At 46.7% G+C, this 19,300-nt stretch overlaps 1 protein-coding gene across 2 annotated transcripts in view; it reads right to left on the reverse strand.

The window, feature by feature from the left end:
* LOC132831264 (epidermal growth factor receptor kinase substrate 8-like protein 1) overlaps positions 1–19,300 on the reverse strand; it is a 109,623-nt gene that overhangs the window by 62,381 nt on the left and 27,942 nt on the right. Inside the window, exons 3-4 of one of the 2 annotated variants that reach the window (XM_060849288.1) lie at positions 12,657–12,694; positions 142–206 (exon numbers count right to left, since the gene is read on the reverse strand). In XM_060849288.1, the coding sequence (XP_060705271.1) occupies positions 142–206; positions 12,657–12,694 (103 nt within the window). Of the gene's footprint in view, positions 1–141; positions 207–7,657; positions 7,812–12,656; positions 12,695–19,300 lie in introns of those variants that run through there. The other variant, XM_060849289.1, reaches the window with a different exon arrangement.

Below are 19,300 nucleotides of genomic sequence, written 5' to 3' on the forward strand. Positions count from 1 at the left end.
TAGAGCGTTGTTTTGGTGGGGGAGGGTGAGTGGAAGAGAGGGGGTGTGTGACCCAAACAAAGAAACCTCTGAGGAAGAGGAACTTTCAATTCTCACAAGACGAGGCGAACGCAACATCTGCGGATGATTGCGATTACTTACGTTCACATAGTACTGCGACCGGTCATCCATGATGAAGTTGGAATTTGAGTATTTCTTCCTTTGCTCTGGAAATCAAAAGAAAAGGATACTGAGGCTGGGAACAGCAAATGGGAACAGACTGCCTTGTAGACCGTGGGGTTTAAGGTTCAGGTGTGTGGCAGGTTTTATGTGAAACTTCTATTATGTTGATCCAATTCCTGATGAAGGGCTTATGCTCGAAACGTCGAATTCTCTATTCCTGAGATGCTGCCTGGCCTGCTGTGCTTTGACCAGCAACACATTTGCACCAGAAAGCCAATGCACATCAGTCTCTGTGTTCAACTCTGCACATATTTATTGTCCTTTCGGTCTCCGCTCCTGGCCTCTCCCTCCCTCCCTCTCTGGCCAATGGCAATGGAAATTGTGTTGGACTTTGCACACAATGAGCTTTTGCGTGATCTCGAAGGGAGTGACACTCACTCAGCCTGCACTCTGTATTACCTGCTGAACCAGACTGTCTGGTTCCTCATTATGGGAGCAGTCATATCTCTGGCTGTAATCTTCACTTTGTTTCGATCTCTTCTGTTTGCTGGTGAATCTCTCTAGTGAATCCTTCACATTCTCTCCTCCTCCCTCCACCCCCACCATCTCTCGCTGGGCAATGCCTTAAGTGATCGCCGACGGTTACCGCTCTCACCTGAGCACTGACCCCCTCAGACATCGGGACAAGGGTCAGTTAACTGTCACTGCCTCCAGAGGACTGCACACTCATTAGAGAGAGAGAGAGGGAGGAGGGGGGATGGCTGGTGGTGGTTTAAACCCCCAGGGGTCAGCACACCTCGGGAGAGGGCAGAGGCTGAGAAGGAGTGCCCTTCACGGTAACCCCAGTTGGCACTGGGAAATGACACCAATAGCATGGGTTCAAATCTCCCACCAGCTGGAGTGAGCATGGCAATCCCACCTCCTCAACCTCTCCCCCTGCTTGAGAACCATCACCATTGGAGATAGCAGCCCAATGGAACTGTGGCGACTTAGGAATATAGGAACTGGAGGAGGCCATTCACCCCCTCAAGCCTGTTGGGCCATTCAATCAGATTGTGGCTGATCTTTGGCCTAACTCCATTGGCCTTTGGCCCATACTCCTTAATGCCTTTTGCTTCACAATGGATCCTGCATCTGTGTGCTGTTTGTGGAACGGAGTTCCAAAAATCTCCCACCCTTTGTGTAGTGAAGTGCTTCCTAATTCTCAGGCTATGCCCCCAACCAGTGAAAGCTGAACTAGTCTGTGTCAGAACATTGCAGTAACATCTGCAATCACCCAACGATTGCCTCTCCTTGTTCTTTCATTGGAAGTAAGCATTGCTGGCAAGGCTTGTTAGACAGCCCCTTGGCTATGTCGGAGGGCAGTTAGAAGCTGAACACATCGCTGTAGGTCTGGTGTCATATTGAGTACAGGAGTTGGGAGGTCCTGTTGCGGCTGTACAGGACATTGGTGAGGCCACTGTTGGAACATTGTGTGCAATTCTGGTCTCCTTCCTATCGGAAAGATGTTGTGAAACTTGAAAGGGTTCAGAAAAGATTTACAAGGATGTCGCCAGGGTTGGAGGATCTGAGCTATAGGGAGAGCCTGGTGCTGTTTTCCCTGGAGTGTAGGAGGCTGAGGGGTGACCTTATAGAGGTTTACAAAATTATGAGGGGCATGGATAGGATAAATAGGCAAAGTCTTTTCCCTGGGGTCGGGGAGTCCAGAACTAGAGAAGCATAGGTTTAGGGTGAGAGGGGAAAGATATAAAAGAGACCTAAGGGGCAACTTTTTCACACAGAGGGTGGAATGAGCTGCCAGAGGAAGTGGTGGAGGCTGGTACAATTGCAGTATATAAGAGGCATTTGGATGGGTATATGAATAGGACGGGTTTGGAGGGATATGGGCTGGGTACTGGCAGGTGGGACTAGATTGGGTTGGGATATCTGGTCAGCATGGACAGGTTGGACCGAAGGGTTTGTTTCCATGCTGTACATCTCTATGACTATGACTCTATGTGGAGTCAGACAGCACAAGCAAGGCAAATTTCCTTCCCGAGGAGTAAGTGAGGACCACAGATGTTGGAGAGTCAGAGTCAAAAATTGATGAGAAAGGGGAGTGTAAAGTGGGAGTTCTCCTTGGTAATAAAAGCAAAATACTAAGGAGGCTGGAAATCTGAAACAAAATCTGCAAGTGAAACCCCTACGCTCCACTGATAAAAGTCCCAGCCTATCATGGGTAGCACGGTTAGTGATTAGCACGGCTTCCTCACAGCGCCAGGGACCTGGGGTTCGATTCCACCCTTGGGTGACTGTCTGTGTGGACTTTAGATTAGAGTGGTGTTGGAAAAGCACAGCAGGTCAGGCAGCATCCGAAGAGCAGGAGGAGGAGGGGTTTGCACATTCTGCCTGTGTCTGGGTGGACTTCCTCCTGGTGCTCCGGTTTCCTCCTGCTGTCCAAAAGTGTGCATCGCAGAGTGAATTGGCCACGGTGTTCAGGGTTGTGTCCGTTAGACAGGGGTAAATGTAGAGTAGTAGGGTAGGGAATGGATCTGGGGGGGTTGTTCTTTGGAGGGTCAGTGTGGAGTGTTGGGCCAAATGGCCTGCTTCTGCACTGTAGGGATTCTACCCAGTCTCTCCTTACAACTCAAACCCTCCAGTCCCTGCAACCCCCTGGTAAATCTCATCTGAACCCTCTCCAGTTTAATAATATCCTTCCAGTAACAGGGCAACTAGAACTGGACACAGTCGTCCAGAAAAGGCCTTGCCAATGTCCTGTACGACCTCAACATGACATCTCAACTGCCATACTCAAAGTCTAAACAATGAAGGCAAGTGTGCAAAACACCTTCTTAACGACCCTGCCTATATGTGATACAAACTTCAAAGGATTATGTCTCTCTGTTCTACAACAGCTACCCAAGGCCCTACTTTTAATTGCATAAGTCCTGTTATAACATTAACATTGTTCCTCTCTCTCCACAGATGCTCAGACCCACTGAGTTACCCAGCATTCCCTGGGGCATTTGTTGAGGGCCCCTGGGTGCCATGTTTAATATTAATCCCTCCCTATTTATTACTGAATCAAAACAGCTGCTCAAGAGCACAATATTTTTTGTAGGAGTATGCTGTGTGCAAATTGACTGTCCCTTTCCACATCACACTACCCTGCTGCTGGTGTAGAGGTAATGTCACTGGATTAGATTAGTTTCCCTACAGTATGGAAACAGGTCCTTCAGCCCAACAATTCCACACCATCCCTCCAAGTAATCCACCCAGACCCTATATTTATCCCTGACTAATGCATCTTACACTATGGGCAATTTAGCACGGCCAATTCACCTGGCCTGCACATCTTCAGATTGTGGGAGGAAACCGGAGCACCCAGAGGAAACCCACGCAGACACGGGGAGAATGTGCAAACTCCACACAGACGGTCACCCGAGGCAGGAATTGAACCTGGGTCCGTGGCACTGTGAGGCAGCAGTGCTAACCACTGAGCCACCGTACCATCCATAATCTATGATTACCCTGGATAAGTGATCTAAGGAGTATGGGTTCAAATCTCGTGATAGCAAATGGTTAAGATTGAATTTGATGAAATATAATTGTGGAATGGCTCAACCATGACCGCTAACTGTTGTTGTAAAAACCCATCTGGTTCCCTCAAACCCTTTCGAACAGCATTTTGTATTGGAGTAGCCTGTCGAGATGGCTCTGCCATTCAACATGATCATGGCTGATCATTCAACTTCTGGTGCATTTACAACGCAGAACGTCTGAGAATGTTTCATACAAGATGAGATGTGAATGGCGTGGAGTGGGAAGAGCTAAATAGTGGCTCAAAGAGAGTTACTTTTTTGGAGGCCTTTGCAGGACGAAGGAGGCATTGAAGCAGTGAGTATGGGAGAGTTTCAAAGAATAAGTATATTGTTAGTGAGATTACTGCTAAGGAGGATTAAACTCAACCTGAAGGCTGTGGATTGGGGCAAAATGGAGAGGTTTGAGAACAAGTAGTAGATTAGATTAGATTACTTACAGTGTGAAAACAGGCCCTTCGGCCCACCAAGTCCACACCGACCCGCAACCCACCCATACCCCTACATTTACCCCTTACCTAACACTACGGGCAATTTAGCGTGGCCAATTCACCTGACCCGCACATCTTTGGGCTGTGGGAGGAAACTGGAGCACCTGGAGGAAACCCACGCAGACACGGGGAGAACGTGCAAACTCCACACAGTCAGTCGCCTGAATCGGGAATTGAACCTGGGTCTCAGGCGCTGTGAGGCAGCAGTGCTAACCACTGTGCCACCGTGCCGCCCACTGGTAGAAGTGGGAGCAAGTGGAACTTGCCAGGGATAATGAGTATAGGTTGCGGGGCATTTTCTAAGATGACAACAGCAAGTCAGCATGGATGAGTTGGACCGAAGGGCCTGTTTCTGTGCTGGACATCTCTGTGACTCTAGAACTTGGTGCCCTGTTCCCGCCTTCTCCCTTTGATTCCATTAGAGAAGGAAACGTACCTCGCCCGACCTACACGTGACTCCAGATCCACAGCAGTGCTGTCTGGGTAATTAGGGATGGGCCTAAGTGTTGGCCTAGCCAGTGATGCCTATAGCCTGTGAATAAACTAAAAACCCTATAGAGGTTTATAAAATCATGAGGGGCATGGATAGGGTAAATAGACGAGGTCTTTCCCCCCGTGCTGGGGGGGGGGGGGCGTCCAGAACCAGAGGGAGTAGGTTTAATGTGAGAGGGGAAAGATTTGAAAGGGACCTAATAGAACATAGAACAGTCCAGCACAGCACAGGCCCTTCGGCCCTTGATGTTGGGCCGGCCTTTTATCCTACTCTAAGATCAGAGTTGCCTACATACCCTTCACTGTACTATCATCCAAGAGTCACTTATGTATCGGACGCTACTCCCACAGCTGGCAGTGCATTCCACACACCCACCACACTCTGTGTAAAGAACCCACCTCTGACATCACCCCTAACCTTTCATCCAATCACCTTAAAATTATGTCCCCGCATGATAGTCATTTACACCCTGCGAAAAGGTCTCTGACTATCCAGTTTATCTGAGCCTCTCATCATCTTGTACACCTCTATCAAGTCGTCTCTCATCCTTCTTCACTCCAATGAGAAAAGTCCTAGCTTCCTCAACCTTTCTTCATAAGACATGCCCTCCAGTCCAGGCAGCACCCTGGTAAATCTCCTCTGCACCCTCTCTAAAGCTTCCACATCCTTCCTATAATGAGGTGACCAGAGTTGAACACAATATTCCAAGTGTGGCCTAACCAGGGCTTTATAGAGCTGCAGCATAACATCACAGCTCGTAAGGGGCAACGTTTTCACACAGAGGGTGGTACGCGTGTAGAATGAGTTGCCAGAGGAAGCGGTGGAGACTGGTACAATTACAGCATCTAAAAGGCACCTGGATGGGTATATGAATAGGAAGGGTTTGGAGGGATATGGATCAAATACTGGCAGATGGGGCTGGATTAATTTAGGATATCTGGTTGGCTTGGACAAGTTGGACCAAAGGGTCCATTTCTGTGCTGTATGACTCTATGACTCTCATTGACACAATATCCAGCATCATCCTGGATATTGCAACTTAATTTTGATCAGTTTCATTTCCAGATTTGGAAGTTTCAGGTAATCATTTGATTTGTTTTCATGACAGTGTCGGATCAGGGACATTTTAATTCGATAAAGCTTGTGTCCAGTGAAAAGAGCAGAACAACTAAAGAAATATATACAACTCAGGAATAAGTAGTGACATAAGTGGTGCATTAACCCGTCTTCCATTCGATAAGACTGTCACTGGTTTGACTGTGGCCCATCATGAACGTTACCGCTGTGACCCTCTACACTGCCATAACCATCCCTCCATTTGGCAATCAAACATCAAATACATTCATGAATATATCCAACAACAACAGCCTTCGCTGCTGCTTGGGAGACAGCCTTCCACAAACTAACAACTCGCAAATAACAACAATTTCCTCCTTTAAGTCTTAAATGGGAGTTCCCCCATTTGTAAACATGTGTAGCATATTTAAACAGATGTGATGTGAGGAGCCGGTGTTGGACTGGGGTGGACAAAGTTAAAAATCATACAACACCAGGTTATAGTCCAACATGTCATACTCCACAACCACCTGATGAAGGAACAGCGCTCCAAATGTTAGTGCTTCCAATTAAACCTGTTGGACTATAACCTGATGTGGTGTGATTTTTTATTTTAGACAGATATGTGTGTGTGTATCTATGCCTGTGTCTGAGTCTGTGAGTCTGCATCTGTGCCTATGTGTGTGTGTACATCAGTGAGTGTGTGTGTATATCTGTGTGTATCTGTGGGTGTGGGTGTATATCCTTTTGTGTGTGTCTGTGTGTATATATATATTATATATATCTGTGTGTTGTGTGTAAGTATATATCTGTATGTGTATGTGTGTGTCTATATATCTATCTGTGTCTGTATATCTGTGTGTGTGTATCTGTGTGTTTGGGTGTCTGTGCTGTGTGTGTATTTTTGTGTATATAGCTGTGTATGTTTATGTGCCTGTGTACTTGTGTGTGTGTCTCTGTGTATATCTGTGTGTGCGCGTATGCCTGTGTGTATATATCGTGTGTGTGTATCTGTGTGTGTGTGTGCGTGTCTATGTGTGCGTGCCTGTGTGTGTGTATGCGTGTCTGTTTGTGTGCGTGTGTCTGTGTGTGTCTGTGTGTGTCTGTGTCAGTGTGTCTGTGTGTGTGTCTGTGAGTGTGTCTGTGTTTGTGTGTGTGTCTGCGTGTGTGTGTGTGTGTCTGTCTGTGTCTGTGTCTGCGTGTGTGTCTGTGTGTGTGTCTGTGTGTGTCTGTGTGTGTCTGTGTGTGTGTGTATGTGTGTCTGTGTGTGTCTGCGTGTGTGTCTGCGTGTGTGTCTGTGTGTGTCTGTGTGTGTGTATGTGTGTCTGTGTGTGTCTGCGTGTGTGTCTGCGTGTGTGTCTGTGTGTGTCTGCGTGAGTGTGTGTGTGTGTGTGTGTGCGGGGGGGGGGGATGAGATGAACCTATCCTCTCCTTTTCCCTGAAATACACATGGAATAGGAAGAGTGACTACAGAGGAGCTCTCTCATCACACAGACACACACACTCTTCCCCCAGCACTGAGCTCCACCTGGATGTATACAAGACCAGTTCGGCCAGTATGTCTCAATCACAAGTTCTGCTGGCTTCGCCTCTCTCTCTCTCTCTCTCTCTCTCGATCCTGTTGCTTGTAGGAAGGAGTTAATGAAAGCCTGCATTCAGGAGGGCCTCAAACAAATACAGATCAGCGATGACCAAGTTTGAAACAGTCCTGGCACTCGCCCCACCAAAAAGCTCCAGGGTGCTGAAAGATAGCTACTCCCACTGCCCAGGATTGTGGAGCAGGTGTGACTGAAACTGCCATTAAACCTCATGGCTTCCTCGATACCTTGTCAACTCTGTACAAAAACCTGACAAGAGATTATTCTCCCATCCCTTACCTGCTTCCAGGCAAGAAGGTCAGTCAGCTCCTTCCAGAACCTCTTACCCTTTGCTGCTAATTAGTCTGAGAGTAACAAGTTCTGTTCTCGTACGCAATGGCTTCGTCCCGCTCCAGGCAAGAACCTGTAAACTCTGTCATCAGATGTCAGGTGAATGATTTCGACACCTGTTTTGTTTTCTCCCAAAGTACAGGCACGTATAAGTTTTTTTTTGTTGAAAAGCGAAGGTGAGGCTGGAGTCAGGAATTAACCCCGTCGGTGCCTCTTTCGCCTTGCACTGACTGTAAGGTTGCTCTCTCTCTCAGTGGAGGGTGAACCATCGGAGCATGCTGAGAAACTACCCATGCCACCCAGCAAAGGGGAGTTATTATTGCTCATCAATTAATCTGCAGGGAGCCAGGGAACATTCTGAGGAGCCGGGTTCAAATCCCGCTACAGTGGAATTTGAATTCAATAAAACAAAAATCTGGAATTAAGACACTCATGATGAAGAGCTGATTGTGGTAAAAATGTCTCTGGTTCACCAATGCCCTTAATGGGAAGAAATCCACCTGGAGGGTTTAGAGAAAGAGTAAAGCTCCCTCCACATTATCCCCCATCAAACACACCCAGGACAGGGATAGCATGGGGTTAGATCCAGAGTAAAACTCTCTCTACACTATCCCCCATCAAACACTCCAAGGACAGGGACAGCACAGGGTTAGATACAGAGTAAAGTTCTCTCTACAATATCCCCATCAAACACACCCTGGACAGGGACAGCACAGGGTTAGATACAGAGTAAAACTCTCTCTACACTATCCCCCATCAAACATTCCAAGGATAGGGACAGTATGGGGTTAGATAGAGAGTAAAGCTTCCTCTACACTATCGTCACCAAATACTTCAAGGACAGGGACAGCATGGTGTTAGGTACAGAGTAAAGCTCCCCCTACACTATCCCACATCAAGCACTCCCAGGGACAGGGACAGCACGGGATTAGATACAGAGTAAAGCTCCCCCTACACTATCCCCCATCAAACACACCCAGGACAGGGTCAGCATGGGGTTAGATACAGAGTAAAGCTCACTCTACACTGTCCCCCATCAAACACACCCAGGACAGGGTCAGCATGGGGTTAGATACAGAGTAAAGCTCCCTCTGCATTATCCCCCATCAAACACACCCAGGACAGGGTCAGCATGGGGTTAGATACAGAGTAAAGCTCCCTCTGCACTATCCCCCATCAAACACACCCAGGACAGGGTCAGCATGGGGTTAGATACAGAGTAAAGCTCACTCTAACTATCCCCCGTCAAACACTCCCAGGACAGGGACAGCACAGGGTTAGATACAGAGTAAAGCTCCCCCTACACTATCCCCCATCAAACACACCCAGGAGAGGGGCAGGCCTACATGTGACCGCAGACCTTACCTCAATATGCTTGATTCTTAACTGCTCTCTGGGCAATGAGTGACAGACAACAGCTGCTGGCCTAACCGGTGTTGCTCACACCCCGTGAATGAATGAAATAAAAAATAGCCCCTTTCCCCATCAGATTGATCCCTCTTTAATTTTCGGCATTTGTCTCTTTGCTCTAGACCCTTCCGACAGTGGTGCTCCCCTGAGGAAATGATGGAGAAAGGGCCCATCACTTTAACATCAAAACCAGGTCAATTCACAGGAGATGTGAGGCAGCACACTCCTTCATGTGCGGCGCTCCCTCCCACAGAAAGCCCCCAGATTTTGGCATAACCAGTGACAGTAAATCTGAGAGGTATTATTTGCCAGCTCACGGACAGATGAAGGACAAGGTAGATTGGATGAAAGAGCTGGGGAGCTGGCGGTGGTTTAGAAAGGGTCTGTGGAGATTTGAGGGGGAAGAGAAAAAGCACTTTGTAATCAAGGCGTTGGAAGCGAAAGTAGGTCATCTGACACTGTGTCACAATGAGTGAAGGAAAAAAAATGCCTGAGATTAAATCAGAAAGTGCTGGAGAAACTCAGCAGGTCTGAGAAAAGAGAAACAGAGATAATGGTCCGAGGCCAGTCTTATCAGATCCAAAACTTTAACTCTCTTTCTCGTTCTCTTTCTCTACAGATTCAGCTGAGTTTCTCCAGTACTTTCTGATCTTATTTCAGATCGTCAGCCTCCACAGGACTACCCGAAACGTCGAATTTCCTGTTCCTTGGATGCTGCCTAATCTGCTGTGCTTTAACCAGCAGCACATTTTCAGCTCCACAGGACTACACTCCTGATAAAGAGCATATACTCGGAACATCGATGCTCCCGCTCCTCGAATGCCGCCTGTGCTTTTCCAGCACCACACTCTTCGACTCTGTTCTCCAGCATCTGCAGTCCTCACTTTCTCCTTTTCGCTGAGAGCTCAATATGAGTCAGCTGGAGACAGTGGTGTCGTGATAATGCTTTGGAATCATTGAATAAAAGACAGGGATTCAAATCCGTCTCAGGAGGTGGGGGATATTTAATTCAATAAAATAAATTTGGACTATCACGTTGGTTGAAGCAACGGTGACCATGGCATCTGTCAATAATCACAGAGTTTAAACACCCCTTTGATTCACCCAAGAAAGCAAATCTGTCTTCATTGAAAACAACAAATGCTGGAGATCACAGCAGGTCAAGATAGCATACATGGACCAAGTTGAAAATGACACCACACCAGATAATAGTCCAACAGATTTATTTAGAAGTACAAGGTTTGGAGGAGCTTGTGATTTCAATTAAACCTGTTGGGACTATAATCTGGTGTGGTGTGAGGTTTAGCATTGTCCACCCTAGTCCAACACTAGCATCCACAGAGAGAGGGAGAGAGAGAGAGCTAACGTTTCGAGTCTGGGTGACTCTGCATCAGAGCTGATGTGGAGTGTGGAGGGGACGGCGTTTATGCTATCGTTTGGGGTGGGGTGTGGGCTGAGGTTAGTGGGCGTAGGATGCCGGTGGGGAAGAGATGTCGATAGTTGAGATTAAGTGATCGAAATGTGAGAATGACAGAGCAATGCTGGGTCTCCTGCCAGACTGGCAAGGACTGGGATTGGGGAGGAGGAAGGGCCATGATAACATGCTCAAAGAAAGGGAAGAAGTGGGAGTTGGGTCATAAGTTGAAGGTAGGCAAAAGTGAGGACTGCAGCTGTGGGAGATTAGAGTTAAGGGTGTGGAGCTGGAAAAACACAGCAGGTCAGGCAGCATCCAAGGAGTAGGAAAATCAGTGTTTTGAGCAAAAGCCCTTCATTAATTTGAAGGTGTTGAGCTCAATATTAAATCCAGAAGGCTGTACAGTGCCTTGTCTGAAGGTGAGATGTTGTTCCTCCAGTTTGCGCTGGGATTTACTGGAACACTGCAGCATGCCGTGGATAGGCATGTGAGCAGGACACTGTGTTAAAGTGACCGGCTGCAGGAAGGTCAGGGTCCTGCTTGTGCACAGACCAAAGGTGTTCCACAAACCAGTGACCCACTCTGCGCTTGGTTTCTCCAATGTCGAGTAGGCCACATTGGGTGCGGCGAATACAGTCCCCAAGATTGGAGGAGGCCCAGGTGACATGCTACTTCACCTGCTTTGGCCTGGGATGGTGAGGGGGAGGGGAAGGGGCAGATATTGCACCCTCTTGTGGTAACATGGGAAGGTTCAGTGGAGAGGAGCATTGGTGTTGGTGGCTATGGATTGGGTATCCCGGAGGTAACAATACCTGTGAAATGCAGATGGGGTGGGGGCAGGGGACTGGAGGAACAACATCTCATCTTCAGACTAGGCATTTTACAGCCTTCTGGATGTAATATTGAGTAGAACACCTTGAAATTGTGAGCATTTCTTCCTTTTCTTTTAGCTTGTTGTTATACCCTGCCCTTCCCCCATCCCACTTTATTTGGCCACAGTGTCCAGGCATGTGTAGCTTGGTTGGATGAACCATGGGAAAGGCAGGGTTACAGAGATAGGGTGGTGGGCAAGATTTGGCTGAGATGCTCTTTGGAGGGTCGATGGACCGAATGGCCTACTTCCACACTGTGGGGATTCTATGACTATTGAATTTCTGAGCTCGCCTCTAAAGCACTCTGCAATTCAGATGCACCACCCTCGGTGATGAAATTCCTCCTCGCCTCCATCTGAAATGGATGACGGTACATTCCGAGATGATGGCACTCTGGTCCTAGAAATTCCCACCAAGGGGAAACATCCTCTCCACATCCACCCTGTCAATTCCCTGAAAAATCTCATATCTTTCAACAAAGTCACCTTCCATTCTTGTAAAATCCAACTAGTGTAGGCCCAATCTCCTCATCCCCGCATATCGAGGATCAGCCGAGTGAATCTTCTCTGGTTTATCTCCAACACCAGTTTATCTTTCCTTCGATAAGGAGACCCAAACTACTCATAGTATTCCAGCTGTCACCTCACTAGTGCCTTGAATAGTTTTAGCAAGATCTCCCTGCGTTTATAATCCACTTCCTTTGAAATAAGATTACTTACAGTGTGGAAACAGGCCCTTCGGCCCAACCAGTCCACACCGACCCGCCGAAGCGCAACCCACCCATACCCCTAACCTCACACTACGGGCAATTTAGCATGGCCAATTCACCTGACCCACACATCTTTGGACTGTGGGAGGAAACCGGAGCACCAGGAGGAAACCCACGCAGACACGGGGAGAACGTGCAAACTCCACACAGTCTGTCGCCTGAGTCGGGAATTGAACCTGGGTCTCAGGCGCTGTGAGGCAGCAGTGCTAACCACTGTGCCACTGTGCCACCACTGGCCTGGATGTATATTATCAAAGGTATTTGAAGCAAATTTTTACAAAGGAGCATTTTCTCCTGACTTTTCTCTCAGTGGTGCTCCCAGCAGAGTCAGGGAGATTAAACAGTAATTGCTCGTTAATCCTCGATGGTAGATAACCTTATTCTTCACACGTTTGATGGGCCCTTGACCTGCTTGTGCTTTGCATTTCACAGCGTTAAAGCCATTCCATTAATGACCTGAAGGAGGACTGTACTTGAACTTACCGTATAGGGACCTGCCACTGGGCTTTGAAGACTTCTCCCTGCAACATGAAACATACACATCAACAAAAGGTCACTCACAATTCTCGGGTAAAATGTGACCCAACATTGTCTTATCTTTAACAATTTCTGTTTGTCCAGAGGTATTTCACATATGGGTATTCTTTCCAAAGGAATTCGAGCCTTCCATTGGTTCCCACTCAGAACACAGTGAGCAGATCCTCTGCACCACACCTTAGGAAGGCCATAGGACCATGAGGCATTGAAGCAGAAATTAGGCCATTCAGCCCATCCCATCTGCTCCACCATTCAACCATGGCTGATACATTTCTCAACCCCATTCTCCTGTCTTGATTCCCTTGAAACTCAAGACTCGATCTATCTCAGTCTTAAATACACTCAATGACCTGGCCTCCACAGCCTTCTGTGGCAATGAATTCCACAGATTTGCCACTCTCTGGCTGAAGAAGTTTCTCCTCATCTCCATTCTAAAAGATCTTCCCTTTAGTCTAAAGGCTGTGCCCTCAGGTCTTAATCTCTTCTACCAATGGAAACATCCTCCCAATATCTACTCTGTCCAGGTCATTCAGTTTTCTTAATGCTTCAATTAGATTGCCCTCATCCTTCCAACTGCATCGAGCGTAAAGCCGGGAAGGATACATTGTCCTTGGAGAGTGTACAACTTAGGTTTTCAAGAATGGTGCCCAGACTTCGGGGGTCAGGTTACAAGGAGAGATTATCCAAATTAGGCCTGTTTTCTCTCTAATCGAGAAGTTTAAGGGGCGATCTGATTGACACCTTCAAGATACTAACAGGTAAAGACAAGGTAGATAAAATATTTCCACAGGTTGGCCAGTCGAAGACTGAGGGGGCATGGTCTAACAATTAGGGCCAGACCTTTCAGAAGAGATGTTCAAAAGCACTTCTGCCACAAAGTGTGGGAAATATTTGGAACACTCTTCCATAAACAGCAGCTGGTGTTTGAACAGTTATTAATTTTAAATCTGAGATAAATATATTTTTGTTAAGTAAACGCTATTAAGAGATGTAATGATTGGAACCAAAGCCAGATGGATCGCATTGACTATGAAATCCTTGATTGGGGTTGTTAGCCCTAGGCCAATCACGGAGCCCTGGCTGACAGAGATAAACGGGAGTCTCAGAGCCCGGGTGTCTTTGGAGGAGGAGCACATGGTGTCCACTGACACCCTGGAGTTGTTCAGGGAGAGGTGGGCGCCGCAGGGAGTGGAGTGCATAATTTCCCCCTCCAACTCTATTTTAATTTAATCCTTGCCCTCCCCTTCACTGTTTGATCACACAGCATTGCCCTTTGATGTGAAGGGCACTGCTTGTCACTGGCCACTCGTGTGTTTCCTTTCTTCCTGGTGGTGGGAACTGAATAAAGATTCGTGGACCTTGTGCCTCTCACTGTGTCTCACACCTGCACACACACACCATGGGTGCTGGGAAAAAATAAGCACTACCGCAGTTAGGCGGGAGTGTGGGGGTTAATTAAAAAAAACAAAATAAAGAGAAAAAAAGAAAAAATAAATAAACTGGAGTCTCAGAGCCTGGGTGTCTTTGGAGAAGGAGCACGCAGTGGCCACCAACACCCTGGAGTTGTTCAGGGAGAGGTGGGCGCCGCAGGGAGTGGAGTGCTTTATATCCCCCTCCAATTCTATTCTGATTTAATCCCTGCCCTCCCCTTCACTGTTTGATCACACAGCATTGCCCTTTGATGTGAAGGGCACTGCTTGTCACTGGCCACTCGGGTGTTTCCTTTCTTCCTGGTGGTGGAAATTGAATAAAGATTCCTACACCTTGTGTCTCTCACTGTGTCTCACACCCACACACACACAACATGGGTGCTGGGGAAAAATAAGCTCTATTGCAGTTAGGCGGTAGTGTGGGGGTAAAAAAGAGGAAAAAAAGAAAAAAAAAGGGAAAAAAAACAGGAGTGTCAGAGAGTCTCCTCAGTCCAGGGACTGACTCTGAGCTGGCTGGTGAGAGCCCATGCATTGTGCATCTGTAACCAGCCTCTGTGCAGTTATTTCAAGGGATATGGAACTAGACCACAGGTCAGTAATGATCTAATTGAACGGCAGAACAGGTTTGAAGGGCTGAATGGCCTACTCCTATCCTGAAGGCTTCATATATATTTTGAGGATTGAGTTTTGAAGGATTGGGGAAAATCGATTTACTTTTAAGTTCTGTGGATACCTGGATTTATTGATGCATTAACCTGGGAACTTTTCTCAAGAAAGATATCACATGATGTCAGTTAATTGCTTGTATTCACTTCAGAGAAATCAGGGTTTTCAGGGATCTGCACCTTCTCCCTGCCTTGTTGGAACAGTGTTTTCCTTGGGGATAGTTGGGTTTCCAGTTGGAAATTCTGCCCAGCTCATCGCGCTCCTATTTCCAAAACACCTTTGAAATGAATTCAGGGTGAAAGTAGGTTGTCCTGGTGAAAGTTTCTGAATAACTTTTATTTCCTACATGTTCTGTCTCTCTCTTTGGCAGAATTATTACATCCCTGGGATGTAATCCCGAAACAATGAGCAGAGCTGTTGTCCAACATTGGTGAGGCTACACAATATGTGTTAACCTCTGTATATAAATACCCACAAACCTCCACGGCATACTCATGGACTCATGGTATGCAGACTGCAACTCACACACACAAACACACGAACACAGGCTGCGCATGTGTGCACATATACACACATTCACACACATACACAATCACACGCACCCACACATAAGTGCAAATGCACACACACATACGTACACGCACATATTTACATACACCTCCACACACTCTCTCTCACACACATTCCCACAAACACTGGCACACACACACACACATTCACACACACACAAAGACATACACAATCACACACACCCACACACATACCCACATGCAAACACACATACACACTCACATGCATACATACACACGTGCATTTACATACACCCCCACACATTCTCTCTCACACACATTCACACAAACACAGGCACACACACACACATTGACATTCACACACACGCTCTCAGACACATACAATCACACACACCCACACACATATCCACATGCAAACACACATACACACTCACATGCAAACATATACATGTGCATTTACATACACCTGCACACTCTCTCTGATGTACAAACACATACACATGCACACTCTCAGACACATACACAGTCACGCACACATGCGCAAACACATATACACACTGACACGCACACATACATTTACATACACACCCCACACACTCTCTCCAACTCACATGCGTGTGCAGTCCCACACACATAAACACATCACAATGCACATGTGCACACAAACAGGCCTCAGTACTGCAACATTTACACTCCCCAATACATTCACATCAGCCCACACACAAACGGACACACACCGGCACTGACTTGTGTCATGTACCAGCATGCCAACTCTGCGCACAGCAAAACTATGTGCACCAACCCTTGCATGCATGCACACTAACTCAGTTTTGGCAGATTTTTTCATTTTTCAGTTCCTGATCCAGAGCCATTTCTTTAAAAAAATTTGGCCATGTTCTCATTTTTTTTAAATTTCCCTGTTGTTTAATAATTCAGTCAAGAGTCAACCTAAAATAAGACCCATTATCCGATCAACAAGAGCAGTTTACAGAACACAAGGTACTCTCAGGAAGCAGCCAACGTGTGTAGGTGGCTTGAACAATTCTGACTATGGCTATATGGTGCTAATTAACTTAATCAGGAAGGTTGGAAATCCTTAACCGTTACAGCACACCACTTTATTCCTGTCATTGCACAGCCCTCCCCATGGTCAGTTACATTAGTCCTCCAGGAACTCCCATAAGAACGGAATGCTTCATGATGCAGATTAGGCCAAACATGATCCAATGGCCCGGTGTTCACTGCCTGAAGTGAAGCTGAGGAGAATAATTCAGTTTTCATCAAGCAGTGCGATTCCTCGTTTACATTTCCTTTTGCTGTGCGCAGTCTGTTTGGTCCATGCCACAGAATGTTCCAGAACGCTGTATGGCCATTCACCAACACAGCCTTGATCCAGGCACCTGGGTTCTATTCCACCCTCGAGCAACCTTCTGTGTGGAGTTTGCACGTTCTCCCCCTGTCTGTGTGGATTTCTTCCAGGTGCTCCAGTTTCCTCCCACAATCCAGAGATGTGCAGGTGAGGGTGGATTGGCCGTGCTGAATTGCCTATAACGTTCAGGAATGTGTGGGCTAGGTTGGTTAATCATGGTAATGTCAGGTGACGGGGATAGGTTAGGGGGTGGTGGGTCTGGGTAGGATGTTCTTCGGGGGGGGGGGGGGAGGGGGAGGGAGGTTTGGTATGGACTTGATGGGCCGAATGGCCTGTTTCCACACTGTAGGGATTCTATGATTCTCAAACACTTAGGATAAAAAATGAGGTCTGCAGATGCTGGAGATCACAGCTGAAAATGTGTTGCTGGTTAAAGCACAGCAGGTTAGGCAGCATCCAAGGAATAGGAAATTCGACGTTTCGGGCATAAGCCCTTCATCAGGGCTTATGCCCGAAACGTCGAATTTCCTATCCCTTGGATGCTGCCTAACCTGCTGTGCTTTAACCAGCAACACATTTTCAGCTCAAACACTTAGGAACATGGGAACAGGAGTAGACAATTCATGCCCACTCTGCCATTTAACATGATCATGTCTGTTTCTATCCTGGTCTCAACTCTCTTCTCCAGACTGCTCCCCACAACCCCGTTAACCCACTTTCCATCAGAATCATACCTTTCTTGAATCTGTTGATTGGTTCTGCCTCCACTGCACTCTGGGGCAGTAGGTCCCACAGATTCCCAACCCTCTGGGAGAAGTAGTTTCTCCTCACCTCTGTTTTGAACCTATCTCCTCTCACTCGATACCTATGACCTCTTGCTCTCGACTGTCCCACAAGGGGAAGCATCAGTCCGACTGCCAAAGTCAGTCAAAAAATACCCACCGGACCATCCACCAGTTCTATCCCAAACATTTCTTCTTACAGAACAAATCTTATTAGAATTAATAAGAATTTATGAAAATAATAACATTTTGTTGGTAAGTTTATGCACATTAGTTTTAAAAAACATGTTAGTTCATGTCAAAATTATTGACATTTTCATATTATTTGCATTGATACCTCAAGAGAGCATATTTATTTGGAATGTTGCATAATCATCTCAGTTATCCACTTTTGAAAAAAAATAGTCTTTGCATCCATACTGTTAAACCAAGATGAAGAGGAATATAAATAATTACTTGGTAGTGTGCAACATGTTTATTGCTATTAAAAAGAAGTTTTGAAGCATTCTATCTTCCCCTCATCAGGACAGATGCAAGAATGCGAAACTTCAAAGGCTGCAACAATTGATACAGCAGGTGAAAAGGGTGCTGATTGGTTGACAAGTCCACTTCTGATTGGTTGAGGCATTGTCATGGGAAATGCACACGAATTGTCCCCCACGTTATTGTGAATTCAAAAAACAAGGAGGTGCAATACCTGGGCTTGCAAGGCAGCTTACTCTGCTTTCTACAAGTTACATAGATACACACACAGTAGGCTGTGTGCTGGAAGAGAATGGGACATGTCCAGGCATTGAACCGCTCGAGACAAGCCTGGGAGAAGAATCGCTCCTGAGGGCATTCGCCGTGGCAACGCCTCGTCCAATCATAGAACATAGAACAGTACAGCATAGTACAGGCCCTTCTGCCCTCAATGTTGTACTGACCTTTTTTCCTAATCTAAGATCAAACTAACCTATATACCCTCCTTGGATGCTCAGATACACTCAAATACACACACACACATATTCATATTCACATGCACACACACACTCACATACACACACACTCTCACATTCACGTACACAGTCTCTCTCTCTCACACACACACTCACACTTTCACGTACACGCACGCACACTCATGCACACATTCATGTACACATACACTCACACAACTCTTTCACACGCACACTTATTCACACACACTCATTCACGGAATGTGAACAGATAGCTACAGTACACAGCAAAGGAACGTAAATGGTGAATGTCAGTCTTGATTTGAATGAGCAGGGTGGAGGGAGTATAAGAGGTAGGAAGTTGTGCTGTAATAGAACATAGAACATAGAAAAGTACAGCACAGAACAGGCCATTTGGCCCACAATGTTGTGCCGAGTCTTAATCCTAATGTAAAATATAGTAACTTAACCTACACACCCCTCAGCTCACGGCTATCCATGTGCATGTCCAGCAGTCACTTAAATGTCCCCAATGACTCTGCTTCCACCACCACAGCTGGCAACGCATTCCACACATTCACAACTCTCTCCCTAAAGAACCTTCCTCTGACGTCTCCTTTATACCTTCCTCCTAATATCTTCAAACTATGACTTCTCATACCAGTCAATCCTGTCCTGGGGATAAGTCTCTGGCTATTGACTCTACCTATTCCTCTCATTATTTTGTACACCTCGGTCAGGTCTCCTCTCTTCCTCCTTCTCTCTAGAGAGAAAAGTCCAAGTCTATTCAACCAAAGGATTCTGGGTAATCCAAGATGGAGGATGGGAAAAATTTCTGGCTGTAACAGCTGCTCCTTTTTTTGAGGTACTTCAGGTGT

This window comes from Hemiscyllium ocellatum, chromosome 33 (assembly GCF_020745735.1).
Source record: "Hemiscyllium ocellatum isolate sHemOce1 chromosome 33, sHemOce1.pat.X.cur, whole genome shotgun sequence".
Taxonomy (NCBI): Eukaryota; Metazoa; Chordata; class Chondrichthyes; order Orectolobiformes; family Hemiscylliidae; genus Hemiscyllium; species Hemiscyllium ocellatum.